Source organism: Hemitrygon akajei, chromosome 9 (assembly GCF_048418815.1).
Source record: "Hemitrygon akajei chromosome 9, sHemAka1.3, whole genome shotgun sequence".
NCBI lineage: Eukaryota > Metazoa > Chordata > Chondrichthyes > Myliobatiformes > Dasyatidae > Hemitrygon > Hemitrygon akajei.
The window spans coordinates 129482359-129499270 of record NC_133132.1 but is presented as its reverse complement, the minus strand read 5'-3'; the positions used below and the strand labels follow the sequence as shown (position 1 = coordinate 129499270).

Below are 16912 nucleotides of genomic sequence, written 5' to 3'. Positions count from 1 at the left end.
CCAGCTACTGTTTGCTAATTTTTTCTCACTCTCCCTGTGCCCTCCCCCTCCCTCCCTCATCCTTCATCTTCCTTCCCTCATACTTTGTTCTTGTGACACTTAGTAAATGATCACAAACAAGAAGTTTTTTCCTCCTTAACTTCCGAAGAAGCTCGAATACAAACCACATTATACAAAACTCTCAATATTTGAACCACTTAAAATAGCCACCCAATCAGTTCAGTAATTCATTAGTTGAAGGTTGGTTCACTCAGTCCAGATACAATACAATGCAGCCTGCTGCATTAATCCTATTATTAGTTGATCACAAATCCTAAATCTTCCAGAAGATGGCAATATTCCACTTCCTTTTTTCTAAAGAAAAAATCAACTATACAACCAAATAATTCATAGATATATTTTTTGAGGCAAATCACCATCAAAACACATTCAGATTTCATGTTAGATTAGCACTATATCAATTTTGAATAAAGCAAAACAATTCTATTAAACAGATAAAAATATATTATTGTAAAACCCTAACTATTCAACGGTGTGTTGAAACCAACACAAAGTATTCGGAATCGAGAATAGTCTTTTAATATTTTGTTCATATTCCACGTAATCACAAACTCTTTTCATAAGACCATAAAACATAGAGGAGCAAATTAGACCATTCAGCCCATCGAGTCTGCTCCGCCATTCCATCACAGCTGATCCCGAATCCCACTCGACCTCATACACAAGCCTTCTTGCCATATCCTTTGATGAAACTATCATCTTCTGCCATAAGTATATTCACTGACTTGGGCTCTACCACAGCCTGCAGCAGAGCATTTCACAGATTTACTGGGGCCTGGGGGGACAGATAAGTAGGTAATAGTCAGGAGAGGGAAATGTAGGAATCAGAGGCTAGAGAGCACCCCTGTGGCTGTACCCTTTAACAATAAGTATTCCTGCTTGAGTACTTTTGGTGAGGGACGGCCTACCTGTACAAAGGCTGTTGTAAATCAAGTCAAGAAGGAAAACAAGAGCTTATGAAAAGTTGAAAAAACTAGAGATCCAGAAGATTATAAGGCTAGCAGTAAGGAGCTTAAGAAAGAAATTAGGAGAACCAGAAGAGGCCAAGAGAAGGCACTTGTGGATAGGATTAAGGAAAACCCCAAGGCATTCTACAAGTATGTGAAGAGCAAGAGGATAAGATGTCAGAGAATAGGACCAATCAAGTGTGACAGTGGAAAAGTATGTATGGAACCGGAGGAGATAGCTGAGGTACTTAATGAATGCATTGTTTCAGTATTCACTACGGAAAAAGATCTTGGCAATTGTAGGGATGACTTAAAAATTGAGCATGCAGATATTAAGAAAGAGAATGTGCTAGAGCTTTTGGAAAGAATCAAGTTGGATAAGTCACCAGGACCGGACAAGATGTATCCCAGTCTACCAAGAGAGGAGATTGCTGAGCCTCTGGCGATGATCTTTGCATCATCAATGGGAACAGGAGAGATTCCGGAGGATTGGAGGGTTGTGGATGTTGTTCCATTATTCAAGAAAGGGACTAGAGATAGCCCAGGAAATTATAGACCAGTGAGTCTTATTTCAGTGATTGGTAAGTTGATGGAGAAGATCCTGAGAGGCAGGATTTATGAACATTTGGAGAGGCATAACATGATTAGGAATAGAGGTAGTCCCCGAGTTACAAACGTCCGACTTACGGACAACTCGTACTTATGAACCAAGGAAGGAGAACGCTGTCCGCCATTTTAAGTCAGATTGTGACGCAGTTCGCCATTTTAAGTCATTGCCATTGACACTGTGTTGAGTGTTTAGCTTTGTATTTGGCTTAAATTTTTCTTAGTAAGATTCACCCTGACCCCCCCCCCCCCACCGTTCCAGTCGGCTGGTGGCGCAGTGAGATCAGTGCCGGGCTCAAGAACAGAGGTTTCCAAGTTTGATCCAGTGACAGACCGCTCCCGTGTCAGGTTGATGTCGATCCAGTGACTCCCGTACCAACCGTGCTGGGTTGATGTCCAGCTCGCAACTTGACCTCGTAAAAGAAAAACACTGCCACCTCCAGTTTAAATTCCCCTGTGGAATATTGTGGAGGATCAAATACCCAAACCCAGCACAGCCCCCACTTGTCCTACTTAGCCTGTCTCAGTGCGGTGGTCCTTAGGACCCAGCGGACCTCGGGAGCCGGCGGATTTCGGGACCCACCGCCCGCAGTATTTCTGTTCCATTGACGGAAAGCGATCGCGATTGAAAATAAAGTGGAAATAATAGTGTTTGGAAAGAGGTGAAACACCAACAGTCAATGGAAAAGCGTTAGGCTACAGTTGGTCAACGATTGGAACAATTTTAAAGGATAACGGATAAAGTGAGAATAATGGAGCATGTGAAAGGCCCTGCCCCGATGGAAGCTACAATTATTACTAAGCAACGCAGTGGTTTAATTCTTGGAATACATACGTTTCTTAAGTGTTTTGTATGCGTAGAAAGGTAAAATATATACTATATACTAAGACAAACATTTGACTAACTGACGCTAAATAATACCGGATGTACTTGCTCTGGATTACGTACAAATCCGACTTAAAGATGGACTCAGGAACAGAACTCATACGTAACCCAGGGACTGCCTGTAGTCAGCATGGCTTTGTGAAAGGCAAGTCGTGCCTTATGAGCCTGACTGAATTTTTTGAGGGTGTGACTAAACACATTGATGAAGGTAGAGCAGTAGGTGTAGTGTATATGGCTTTCAGCAAGGCATTTGACAAGATACTCCATGCAAGGCTTATTGAGAAAGTAAGGAGGCATGGGATCCAAGGGGACATTGCCTTGTGGGTCCAGAACTGGCATCCCCACAGAAGGCAAAGAGTGGTTCTGGATGGGTCATATTCTGCATGGAGGTCGGTTACCAGTGGTGTGCCTCAGGGATTTGTTCTGGGACCCCAGCTCTTTGTGATTTTTAGAAATGACTTGGATGTAGAAGTGGAAGGATGGATTTGTGAATTTGCTGATGACACATAGGTTGGGGGTGTTGTAGATAGTGTGGAGGGCTCACTATAGGAAGGATGTGGAAACAATAGAAAGGGTGCAGAGGAGATTTACAAGGATGTTGCCTGGATTGGGGAGCATGCCCTATGAGAATAGGTTGAGTCAACTCGGCCTTTTTTCCTTGGAGCAATGGAGGATGAGAGATGACCTGATAGAGGTGTATAAGATGATGAGAGGCATTGATCATGAGGACAGTCAGAGGCTTCTTCCCAGGGCTGGAATAGCTAGCACGAGAGGGCATAGTTTTAAGGTGCTTGGAAGTAGGTACAGAGATGAGAGAGCTAAGGTTTTTTTTTTACACAGAGCGTGGTGAATGCCTGGAACGGGCTGCCAGCAACGGTGGTGGAGGCGGATACGATAGGGTCTTTTAAGAGACTCCGGGACAGGTACATAGAGCTCAGAAAAAAGAGAGGGCTGTAGGTAACCCTAGGTAATTTCTAAGGTAAAGGCATGTTCGTCACAGCTTTGTGGGCCAAAGGGCCTGTATTGTGCTGTAGTTTTTCCATGTTCTATGTTTCTACTACTCTCTGTATAAAAAAAATTCTCCTTACCTCTGTTCTAAAGTGTTACCCCTCAGTTATCTAGTTCTGGATACCCCCACCAGAGAAAACATCCTCTCCACATCCACCTTATCTTGTCCTTTCAATATTCGGTAGGTTATAATGCGATCCCCACGCATACTTCTGAATTCCAATTAGTACAGGCCCAAAGCTGCCAAACACTCCCGATATGTTAAGCCCTTCATTCCCAGAATCATCCTTGTGAATCTCCTCTGGACTCTCTCCAATGACAACACATCCTCTCTGAGATACAGGGCCAAAACTGTTGACAATATTCCAAGTGTGGCCTGTCTAATCTCTTATAAAGCCCCAGCATTATCTCCTTGTTTTTAAATTCTATTCTCTTTGAAATGAATGACAAAATTGCATTTGCCTTCTATACCAAAGACTCAACTTGTAAATTAACTTTCTGGGAGTCTTGTACAAGGACACCGAAGTCTCTCTGCACCTCTAATGTTTGAACCATCTCCCCATTTAGATAATCATCCACACTATTATTCCTTTTGCCAAAATGTATTATCATATATTTCCCAACACTGTATTCTATCCGCCACTTTTTCGCACATTCTTCCAATTAGTCCTGCTGCAATCACATTGCTTCCTCAACACTACTTACACCTCCACCTATCTTTGTATGACCTGCAAACTTTGCCATAAAGCCGTCAATTCCATTATCATTAACACACAATGTGAAAAGCAGCGGTCCCAATACTGACCCCTGAGGAACACCACTAGTCACTGGTGTTATGAGTGATGGACAGACCTAATGGAAATGGGGTGCAGAGTTAACCATTCCCCCCCCCCCCCGAGAACTATGAACTATTGCTGTTGCTATGCTGCTACTGAGAGAGAGAGAGATGATGCCCAGGCAAGAACATCTGCTGCAGATAAGAGGGAGAGACTGTTGATTTATTGTATTTTGACTCTTCCTGGATTATTCACCTTTCACTACAAGGACTTTACTTTGCTTATTAACATTCCTCGGGAGACAGCAGGAGTGGCCTGATTTGATGGACACAGTCATTCAGAGTTGATGGATAGCTGAGACCCCGTTAGTAGGGATAAAAGACAGGTCTGGAGAGACACCCTTCAGACACACCAGTGGACACTGACTTAGTGTTGTGAACCCACAGAAAGGTGGGGGCTTCGAGGACCGAATCAGGAGATCGGTCAGTAAAGCTCACAGAGTGACGGCAGGGCCGGTGGGGACTTGTGTGTGTGTCCACTCATGGCAGAGTGACGAGTCTACCACAGAAGAACGGTCTAGCTGAAGAACAGAGGGGTCATAGCTGAATGACCACCACAACGATACGACAGAATAAGAAAGCAATAGAAGGTTTGCCTGCTGCAGCTGTTACATCTTGTTCGCTCTCTCCCTCTACAACAATTACAACACAACAACCATAACTACCTCAGCACGCATGAACTGAACTTCATACTTTTCTATGACAATTCATTTACCCCTAGACATCGATAGAGCTTGTTTATTATTGCTTATTATTGTTCCTACACTTTTAGGTTTATTATTGCTAACTTTTTTTGTATGTATATTTGCATTTTTGATACTGTATTGTGTAGTTTACTAATAAACATCTTTAGTTTTGGTACCACCAGACTCCAACGGATTCTTCTATTTTTGCTGGTCTGACACCCAGTTACGGGGTACGTAACACTGGCAGCCAACCAGAAAAGGTCCCTTTTATTCCCACTGGCTGCCTCCTGCCTGTCAGCCAATCTGCTATCCATTTCAGTATCTTTCCTGCAGTGCTATAGGAATTTATCTTGTTAAGCAGCCTCATGTATGGCACCTATCAACTGCTTTCTGAAAATCCAAGTAAATGACATCCACTGCCTCTCCTTTATCCACCCTGCATGTTACTTTCTTGAAGAACTCTAACAGATTTGTCAAGCAAGATTTCCCTTTACAGAAACCATGATGACTTTAACTTACTTTTTCATTAATCTCCAAGTACCCGAAACCTCATCCTTAATAATAGACTCCAACACGTTTCCAGCCACTAAGGTTAAGATAACCAGCCTATAACTTCTTTTCTTTTGCCTTCTTCCCTTCTTAAAGAGTGGAGTGACATATGCAATCTTCCAGTCCTCCAGGACCAAGCCAAAATCATGTGATTCTTGGAAGATTATGACCAATCATCCGTTACCTCTTTAGCAACTTCTCTCAGAACCTTGGGATGTAGTCCATCTGGCCCAGGTGACTTATCCAAGACCTTTGAGTTTCCCTTGTACTTTTTCCTATGCAACAGCAACGGCACTCACTCCTATTCCCTGACACTCACAGACCTCTGGCATACTGCTAATGCCATCCACAGTAAAGTCAGATGCAAAATACTTGTAAACGTCCTGACAAAGGGTCTCGACCTGAAACATCAACTGCACTTCTTCCTATAGATGCTGCCTGGCCTGCTGCATTCCACCAGCATTTTGTGTGTGTTACTTGAATTTCCAGCATTTGGAGATTTCCTCGTGTTTGTGAAGTACTTATTAAGTTCATCTGCCATTGCTTTGTCCTCCATTACTACCTCCCCAACATCGTTTTCCAGTGGGCCAATATCAACTCTCACCTCCCTTTTACTCTTTATAAAACTGAAGAAACTTTTGATATCCTGCTTTATATGATTGGCTAGTCTGCCCTCATATTTCATCTTTTCCCTTCTTTCTTCTAGTTGCCTTTATTTGGATTTTAAAAACTTCTCAATCATCCAACTTCCCACTCATTTTGCTCCTTATATGCCCTTTCCTTGGCTTTTATGCAGTCCTTTATCAGCCAAAGTTGCCTATCCCTGCCATTTGAGAACTTCTTCCTCTGTGGACATACCTTTCCTGTGCTTCGTTAGCTATTCCCAGAAACTTCAGCGATCTACACTCTGCCACCATCTCCACCAATATCCTCCTCCAATCCACTTGGGCAAGCTGCTCTCTCGTGCCTCTGTAATTCGCTTTATTCCATTGCAATATGCTTCTCCCTCTCAAATTACAGTATGAATTCGAACATCTTATGATCCCTTCCTTCTAAGGGTTTCTTTATGTTAAGTTCCCTAATAAGATCTGTGTTATTGCACAACACCCAATCTAAGATTGCCCTTCCCCAACTCAGCTCAAGCACAAGCTGCTCTAAAAAGCCATCTCTAAGGCATTCAACAAATTCCCTCTCCTGCAATCCGACACCAACCTGTGTTTCCTAATTCCCTGCATATTTAAATCCCCCATTACAATCGCATCATTACCTTTATTACATGCCTTTTCCAGCTCCCTTTGCAATCTCAACCCCACATCTTGGCTACTATTTGGAGGCCTATATATGATTCCTATAATGGTCTTTTTCACCCTTGCAATTTTTTACATCATCTACAAAGATTCAACATTCTCTGACCCCATGTCACCTCTTTCTACAGGTGTAATTCCATCTCTTACCAACAGAACCACATCACTGCCTATGTCTTCCTGCCTGTCCTTTCAATACAAAGTATATCCTTTGATGTTAAGTTCCCAACTTGGCCTTCTTTCAGACACAACTCAATGATGCCCACAATGTCATACCAACTAATCCCTAATTGCACCACGAGTTTGTCCACCTTATTCCAAATGCTTTGCCTTTTTGAATTTTGCCTGTAGTACAATTTAACTCTTTGCTCTGTCTGCATTTGTACCCTATCATTGGCTTGTCCTTCCTTCCATTCATGTTACACCCATCATCTACTTGTAAACCTGCTGGCTCATCCTCAGCTCTATCACACTGATTCCCATCCCCTGCCATATTAGCCTAATTCCCAATATTCCTTATAATGTCCTTACAATTCCCAATATTCTCTGTCAGAAAATGTTACCATAATTTAGAAAGTGGTCTAGTAAAGTTTATTATGAACATATATAAATAATAATCACATAATATGTTCTGAATTTATTTTTCACCCATTTAAACCTATGCTCACTTATATTTTAGATTAGGTATCCCGAAAATAGAAATAAAATTTGTTCCAGGTAAGTTGCACAGGTCTCAAAGGACACAGGAACTAAAATTAATATAATTTCAGGTGGCATTTTTGGGCAATACTAAATTCAAAAAGGATTTGTACAATTTAGAACACATGTATAAAGAGACAGGAGGCATGTATTTGTCAATGGTATGTTAGTTACAGAACTACCTTTTAAAGATAAGTCATAACTTTAAAATGCAACATTTAAAATTTTGTATTTATATTATAACTTTAATGCAGAAAAATATAGCAGGTGATCTTGAGAAATAAGTTGATATGGAGTCAAAGCAGTAGGTGTTAGGACTGAAAAAGCAAATTTTAGCAGAAGTAGTGAAGTGAGGAGCTTAGGTAGTGACCCAAAATAGAGTATGATTCATATCTTCCACTTAAAAGTCAACAGTTCCACTCAAAATTACCGGCTTTTATTGACCAAATGAGGTGGAGCCCCAACAGATCTCCAATCCAGACCCGATGCGCAGATTTTAATAAAGTTCCTGCCACTTACATGGGAAACATGCCCACTGAATGGGTCCCATCATTTTAATAGGAAGAAACAACAATAAAGAAAGACAATTTCCTTTCTTTCTGAATTAACCAAGTTGATGTACAATTTGAATATTTATGTTTACTGTTCCTTAGCTTTTTAAAAAATTGTTGGAAATTAAAACTGTTCATATTTTTTCTTAAAATTTGATGAATTTAGTATTTTTTGCTCACATCCCAAAGAGCCTGGATGCATTGCTTAATCAGTCAGTTATACGTTATGAGTGTCACACTGATCAGATGAAAACCAGCTTTCCAAACAAAACTGCAGCAAGCCCTATGCTTCAGAAAAACAGTGCTTCAAATATCTCAGGTAGCCATAAACTTGGGCATTTGTCAAAAAATATATCATGTGTATGAATAGAGTTCTGAACCCTTAGTCAGTTGAAGTATATTCAGACGAGTAACGAAATTTAAGGACAGATATTTTTCATTCTCTCGATCTAAATGGGATAGCATCTTAGGAAAAAAGATATGAAATTCCTGCTACATATATCACTCAACATACAGTCATAATGGGGTACAGCACAGAAAAAGTCCATCGAGCCCATACTAAAACTACTTGAGTGGCTGTCTACTCCCAACGACCTGCACCCTCCATACCCCTACTATTCATGTACCTATCCAAACTTCTCTTAAACATTGAAATCAAGCCTGTATGCACCACTTGTACAGGCGGCTCATTCCACACTCTCACAACCTTCTGAGTGATGAAGTTTCCCCTCATATTCCCCTTTAACTTCTCACCTTTCATCCATAACCTATAACCTTTGGTTGTAGTCCACCCAGCTTTAGTGGAAATAGCCTATTTACATTTACCATATCTATACCCCTCAGTTTTGTATATCTCTATCAAATCTCTTCTCAAACTTGCATGTTCTAAAGAATACAGTCCCTCAGGTCCTCCAAACCCTGCAAAATCCCATCTCCTGTACTTAATACATTGATTTATGAAAGACGATGTGCCAAAAGCTTTCTTTATAACCTTGGCTATCTGATGCCACGTTCAACAAATTATGAACCTGTATCCCAGATTGCTCTGTTCTATCGTACTCCTCAGTGCCCTACCATTCACTGTACAAGATCAACCCTGGATGGTCCTACCAAAGTGCACAACTTCGCACTTGTTTGCACTAAATTCCATCTGCCATTTTTCAGTCCATTTTTCCAGCTGATACAGATCCCTCTGCAAGCCATAACAGCCTCCCTCACTTTGCACTACACCATCAATCTTCACGTCATCCGCAAATTTGCTGATCCAGTTCAGAACATTATCATCCAGATCATTGATGTAGATGACAAACAACAACGGATCCAGCACCAATCCCTGTGGCACACCACTCTCTGGCTTCTCCCACAAAGCCAATGTCTAATCCAATTCACTATGTCAGCATGAATGCCGAGCGACTGAAGCTTCATGTGGAACCTTTGTCAAGTGCCATACTAGAGTCCATGTAGACATCCACTGCCTTGCCTTCATCCTCTTTCCTGATAACTTCCTTGAAAAACTCTACAAGATTAGTTAGACATGACCTATCATGCACAAAACAAGCTGACTATCCTTCATCATCCATGTCTATCCAAATACTTATATATCCACCCTTGCTATACTTTCCGATAACTTTCACACAACTGATGTCAAACTCACCAGCCTATAATTTCCTGAGTTTCTGTTTAGAGCCTTTTTTAAACAATGGAACAACATTGGCTATCCTCCAATCCTCTGGTTCCTCTTCTTTCGCTAAGGATGTTTAAATATCTCTCCTGCTGCCCCTGCAACTTCTGCACTTGCCTCCCATAGGGTCCGAGGGAACACCTTGTCAGGCCCTATAGATTTATCCACCCTGAGTTGCCTTAGGATAGCAAACACCTTCTCCTCTGAAATCTGTACAGAGTCCATGAAGTTGCTGCTGTTTTGCCTCATTTCTATAGACTCGGTGCCCATCACCTGAGTAAATACAGATGCAAAGAATTCATTTAAGATCTCTTGTTTTAGCTCCACATATGGATTCCCATTCTGGTCTTCCAGATGACCAATTTTGTCCCTTGCAATCCTTTTGCTCAACATACCTGAAGAATCCTATTAGCAGTAACTTCATGCCTTCGTTTAGCTTTCCCAATTTCTTTAAGTGTTCTCTTGCATTTCTTATACTCCAGAAGCATCTTATTTGTTCCTACTTGCCTATACCTGCTATGCACCACCTTTCTCCTCTTAACTAGTGCCTCAATATCTCTTGAAACCCAAAGTTCTCTACACTTATTATCTTTACCTTTTATTTTGACAGGCACATGCAAGCTTCGTACTCTGAAATTTTTTGAAGGCCTCCCACTTAACAAGTATACCTTTGCCAGAAAACAGCCTGTCGCAATCCACACTTGACAGATCATTTCTGATACCATCAAAATTGGCCTTTCTCCAATTTAGAATCTCAACCCACGGACCAGACCTATCTTTTTGCATACTTACTTTGAAATTAATGGCATCGTGGCCACTGGATGCAAAGTGTTCCCCTGCACAAACTTGAGTCACCTGCCCTGTCACATTCCCTAACAGCAAATAAAATATTGCACACTTTCTCATTGGGACTTCTACGTACTGATGAAGGACACTTTCCTAAACACATTTGATAAATTCTTTCCCATCTAGTCCTTTTGCAGTGTGGGATTCCCAGTCAGTATGTGGAAAGCCAAAATCACCTACAATAACACCCTTATGTTTCTTTCCACAGTTTGTGATCTCCTTACAAATTTGTTCTTCTAAATCCCTAGGACTGTTGAGTAGTCTGTAATATAGCCCCATTAATGTGGTCATACCTTTCTTATTTCTCAGTTCCAGCCATAACACCTCATTAGTCAAGTTCTCCAGTTTGTCTTGACAGAGCATTGCTCTGACATTTTTCCTGACTAGTAATGGCACCTCTCCTCTTATAATCCCTCCATCTGTCACATCTAAAACAACGTGACCCCTGAATACTGAGCTGCCAGTCCTGCCCCTCCAGCAACCAAGTCTCACTAATGGCTGCAATATCATAATTCCAGGTGTTGATCCACAAGTGTTGATGTTAAGCACATCGCCTTTCCTACAATAATTCTTGCATTGAAAAAGAGTTCAAAACAAATCTAATTTAGTGATGATGACTCAAGCTATTATTTAATAAATTAAAAGTTCATCAACATTTCTAACTAGCGATCACTTCCCCAGAAGCTCTAGTGCACAATAACAGGTGTGCTGGAATGGCACACACATAATAAAATGATAAAAAGTTTACACCAAGCTCAATAGCTTTTCAATCACACTGGGGCAAAATCTGCAATGAAACTGAACTTCCAAGCCCATATATTTTCAATTATTCTTTAATAATATGGGGACTTTCCTGAACAAATAATAAAAATTTAAGCTGATTTAATTCACTTAATATTCAATGTTTCCTTGTGACAAAGTCAACACTTCTTACCCAGTGCAAACCCTGAACACACTGAACTAGCTCAATGCATTTAGCAGGCACCAGGCAAATAGTATTACTCTCATAATGATATATCAGGAGATGAACAGACAGGAATTCATTTGTTAATTATTTGGAGTTTGGCTTGTTTATATTTAAGATGTTCACTGTTCACCTATATTTTAAGGTGAACATAACCAACAGGAAATTAACACGCAAAATACATGGTGTCTGGGGAAAATTAATACACATTGAATAGGTATTATTATTTTACCTGTAATTATTTAATCTTTACCTATATAAATTTAAAAACATCAGAAATCCAACAAGCCTTTTGCACAAGGGAATTTCTACTGTACCTTTACATTAATAGAACTCAATAGCCAAACAGCATACTTTCAGTACATTATATCTAGGTACTCACATGGAGAAGTGCATAAAGGGTTTATGTTTAGTAGCTGGAGTTTGTTTCTTTGGTGATCCCAGTGAAGAACTCTCAAAAATAGTTTGCTCAACCTCATCATCACTGTGGATGTAATCTTCCAGAATGTGATTCACAGCATCTGACAAAGAAAAGCAAGTGTAAGGTGATGGAGTATTATCTCTTAAAACTGTTTTATAAAGCACAATACAGATATAAAGGTATGTGAAAATCACAAACTTCTCAGAAAACATTTCAAAATATCACATTTTCCAACAATATATTTTATCACAATGGCACCAAAAAGGAATTCACAATGCAAACACATACATTAACCAGTTACTGAACATAAAATATTGATCATCTGAAAAACATCTACATCATCCAAAATCTTAGTTAATTTAATGTGTTCAACAAGTGTATCTTTATTATGAACTATATTTATTCATTAGTCCTTCTTGGTTGCACAATAATATCTGAGCGAAGGTTCCCAAGTTCGAATCCAAGTCAGGTTGAGCGTCAAGCTAGCAACTCGGCCACATTAAACAAGAATAGCTTGCTACGGAAACACCATCAAAAGACGGTGCCCCGATAACTCCACTGGCGAGTTAAGGGCTATTCTTCTTCTTCATCATATTTATTCATTATCAGTTTATAATAATAGCCAACAATTTAAGTTAATAGAATTATATCACACCAGCTAACTACAGATTGGCAAACTACACACATTAAATCAAGTCCTAAATTAAATATTAGAAAAGTATTGTAAAATAATAGTCAAGTTTTACTGTTAAATGTTCCAAAATGATTAACAAAATTAATGATATTAAATGTGCTATTTCTTTTCACTTATAAATTGTTACATTTGTTTTGCTGTTTAAAAAAGTTCACTTTGATCAAAGCTAAACTCACATTTCTATGCCTGTTCATCAACAAATCTTAAAGAAAATCTTAATGATACTATTTTCAGATTTCAATTATGTCTCTTATGGATCAGCTGCTTCCTATCAGAAAACCACAGGAAGCATAACACCACAATAAAATTAGACACATTTGGCTTACACAATGAAGTCCTCAAAGAGAAACATTACCAACTTTAAATTGTGCAGTAATGTTACTTTTAGGAGAAAAATGCTCCTTGTCATTTTCAGTTTTGTAGTGGAGTTAATTAATACAGCTTTTTTTATTCCGAGTTATAATGTCTATCACGTCTTTCTTTGGATTCTTGATGAGATCAGAAAGCACTAACTTAAACAAGCACACCATTAAAAAAAATGGTGTAATTTTAGCTCTAATTCTATTAAAATTGCAACAAGGTAACTCTCACTGGAAATAAGCTGAGCTCTTACTATAATTTAATATGTGTGTAAGAATGAACAAATACGACAGTCAAATGAACCTGACTTAGCAAGTCAACACAGGAAGAACTAACATCCAAACAAATATAAACAGCTGAAAATTGCAGAAGTCCAATATGAGCACTGACCATCAAAACAGTCGGAACTCAATGGAAACTATAAGTGTTAGTCAACAGAATGATGGTATATAAAATATAACTGAGATCAGCCTGAATAACACAATCCAATTTTAACAAAAGTGGGCTAAGGAGTAGAGAAGTTTTGGTTACAGTACAGGAGAAGTTTCAGTTTGACTTTTTCTTGCAGCAATTTGGCACTTTGTGGTCACCTGATTTGCTGATTTGCTTCCCAGTACAAATCTAAGCTGCAAGTGTCAGGATTATTACAAATCACTTCCAATATTTAAAAAGTAAATAGATCAAACAAATCCACACTAAATAATTCTTGCTTTATTAATTAGCTCATTTTCCATAATGGATGGTTTATGACCAAGGGCAGAAGGTTACTTTGTGAATGGAACCCTACAACTAAGTCTGTACCATGAGGACTGGGATTGAAGCTCTTACTATTCATTATACAAATTGGTGATTTGAATGTGAATGTATGAAATACAACTAGGCTTTCAGATTATGCAAATTTTATTGTTGTTATTGATAACAGTTGTTACTGTTTTTATTATTGCTATTGATATTGGTTTGGGGGGAGGTAGTGGGATAAACTCCCAATACCTATTAAATGCTCCCAATGACTTGCGTCTCAAAGATCCTCTGATAACCATGTCCACCTCTGGCCTTCATGTGTGGCTTAGCTACTAAACCCAGCATAACTGTTTCTACTGACAGAAGGGGTAATAGTGTATTACTGGTGCCTTAAAACCAACTGCTTTGGACAGATAGGGTTTGTCAACAATGGTTGGTAGTTCATCTAGGAGAAGGAGAACTGATCTCAAACCTCTGTCTTGCAGCTATACCCACTCATAGGGAAAATTTCAGGAGGAAAAACCAAGAAAAAATCTGGAGCTGGAGTCACAAAGGCAGACTTATGAGTTCAATCTAACTGGCAACTTCTGCTAAACTGTATCCGTCTCTGCATTCCTGCAGGCATCAACTGTGTGGAGAGGAAGAAGCTGCTGCATGGCCAACAGCTTGCTCTTCATATTGTACTGCCCTGGCTTGCATACTGGCTTATATATCACGTAGACAGCTACTATGCGACATCCATGGTTGACCTCGATCAACGGAGGGCCTCACTCTAATGACAATGAAGAGGGACATTTTAGGGCACAGAAGAATTCTGATCAGCTTATAGGTTGGGCAGAACAACGGAAGATGGGCATTAAACTCAATAAGTGCAAGGTGATATATTCTGGAACTCTAATAGCAATAGGACATACTGTACACCTTGGTGTACGAGTCTACAGATCCCCAAGGGAAGCGGCCCATTAGATAAGATTGTGCAGAAGGTGGAAAGGACGCTTACTTTTTGCTAGGATATAAAATATGAGAGCATGGAGGTCATGATACAATTTTATATTGTGACGCTCTTGGGTGGGGGGGGGGGGGCGCGTGGTCCAGCCCATCCCTGCATTTCTAATGGCAGGCACTCTTTATTGCTCTTCTGTTGAAATGCTTTTGTGGGATTATGGTGGGAAGTTCCAGTTCATTACATTTTAGCTTGGGTTATACAATTCTTTTTTGTGTATTTGTGGGTGACCCTAACTGTAACCAGGGTGTGTGATGGTCACCTCCCCTGACTGGTGGGGTTCACCTCCGGGTCATGGTACCCGGTCTGTTTTGTGTTTACCATAATAAAACAGTTGATGAGTTAACGAGCTTCCTCATCTGTCATTATGGACCAAATGTTCGCCACAATATTATTTTGGTTAGGTCACAGCCAGGATATTGTGTACAGCTATGGTCTCCACACTAATGGAAGTCAATTGTCAATTCAGAAGTGGACATAAGAGATTCTGTGGGTGCTGGAAATCCAGAGCAATACACACTAAATTCTTAAGGAACTCTGCAATTCAGGCAACATCAATGGAGAGGAATAAACAGTTCACCTTTCAGGCAGAAACCCTTCATGGAAATACATTAATTAAAATAATTGCTAAGTCTGTACAGCTGGTTAAATTTTACACGAATATTACTACCATCACCAAAATTCAAAAGTATTAGTGAACACATAAATTACTTAATATCACACTTTTCTGGACCCCAATCACAAAAGAGGTTTATCTTAGCCATGCAGCAGTAACAAGACAACAGCAATAAAATGCTATTTAAATACAGACCATCTTTGTTGTCATTCGGTGTTGGTTCCGCATGAGGAAACACCTTGTACAAAGCAATCAGAATTCCATTGAAGGCATTCTCCAGCAGAGGTCTAATGATGTGTGATAGTGCTTCTCCTGATGAGGTCACAGCTCGTTGAGAAGCAGGCACAATGTTCTGCATGGCAAGATAGAAGTCCTGCGCACTTATGACAATAGATGAGACATCCAGCTGCAGCTTCTGACTGGTTGCATAAATCTGAGGGTAACGCCGACGAAGGGCAAACAAGGCTGCCTCAGTGCAAAGTGCTTTAATATCAGCTCCACAGTACCCTTTTGGGAAGGAAATTAAATACTTTTTGAAGAGAAAAAATAACCAAAACAAATCTTTCATTTTACAATTCCTCAAACCTGACTTTAAACTGTGAAAATGTAAAATGCTTTTGATTCAGAGGACAGAAACATATATATACATATTACTTATTCAGTATAGTATCCTTTCATTCATTCATGTTTAAAAATATTTAATAGTAGGCATGCACTAAGCACTTTGAAAAAAAATACTTCTGACTTTAGGACAAATTACATCAAGAAAAAGATGGAAGTTCCAGCAGTGACACCCATATGCTGAGAATTAATTGTGAAACACAATGCATTTCATAAAACTCACATTTAAAAATATCCATTAAAATAGATGATAAAAGAGAGAGTACATTGGAGTACTCTGTATAATAGAGAGAGTACAGAGGAGATTTACTAGAATGTTACCTGGGTTTCAGCACCTAAGTTACAGGGAAAGGCTGAACAAGTTAGGTCTTTATTCTTTGGAGCGTAGAAGGTTGAGGGGGGACTTAATAGAGGTATTTAAAATTATGAGGGGGATAGAGTTGACGTGGATAGGGGTTTTCCATTGAGAGTAGGGGAGATTCAAACAAGAGGACATGAGATGAGAGTTAGGGGGCAAAAGTTTAGGGGTAACACAAGTGGGAACTTCTTTACTCAGAGAGTGGTAGCTGTGTGGAACGAGCTTCCAGTAGAAGTGGTAGAGGCAGGTTTGATATTGTCATTTAAAAAAAATTGGATAGGTATATGGACAGGAAAGAAATGGAGGGTTATGGACTGAGTGCAGGTCGGTGGGACGAGGTGAGAGTAAGCATTCGGCACGGACTAGAAGGGCCGAGATGGCCTGTTTCTGGCCTGTAATTGTTATACGGTTAAAAGATACTACCATTTAACCTCCAATCCTGCTGAAAGTGCAGAATTAAAAATCAGACGCCCTTA

The 16912-nt window shown here is 39.8% G+C and overlaps 1 protein-coding gene across 2 annotated transcripts in view; it reads right to left on the bottom strand.

The window, feature by feature from the left end:
* Positions 1-16912, bottom strand: part of atad2b (ATPase family AAA domain containing 2B) — a 195184-nt gene that overhangs the window by 42035 nt on the left and 136237 nt on the right. For both annotated transcript variants that reach the window (XM_073056957.1, XM_073056959.1), the window contains exons 16-17: positions 15653-15964; positions 12005-12143 (exon numbers count right to left, since the gene is read on the bottom strand). In XM_073056957.1, coding sequence (XP_072913058.1) covers positions 12005-12143; positions 15653-15964 — 451 coding nt within the window. The remainder of the gene's footprint in view (positions 1-12004; positions 12144-15652; positions 15965-16912) is intronic.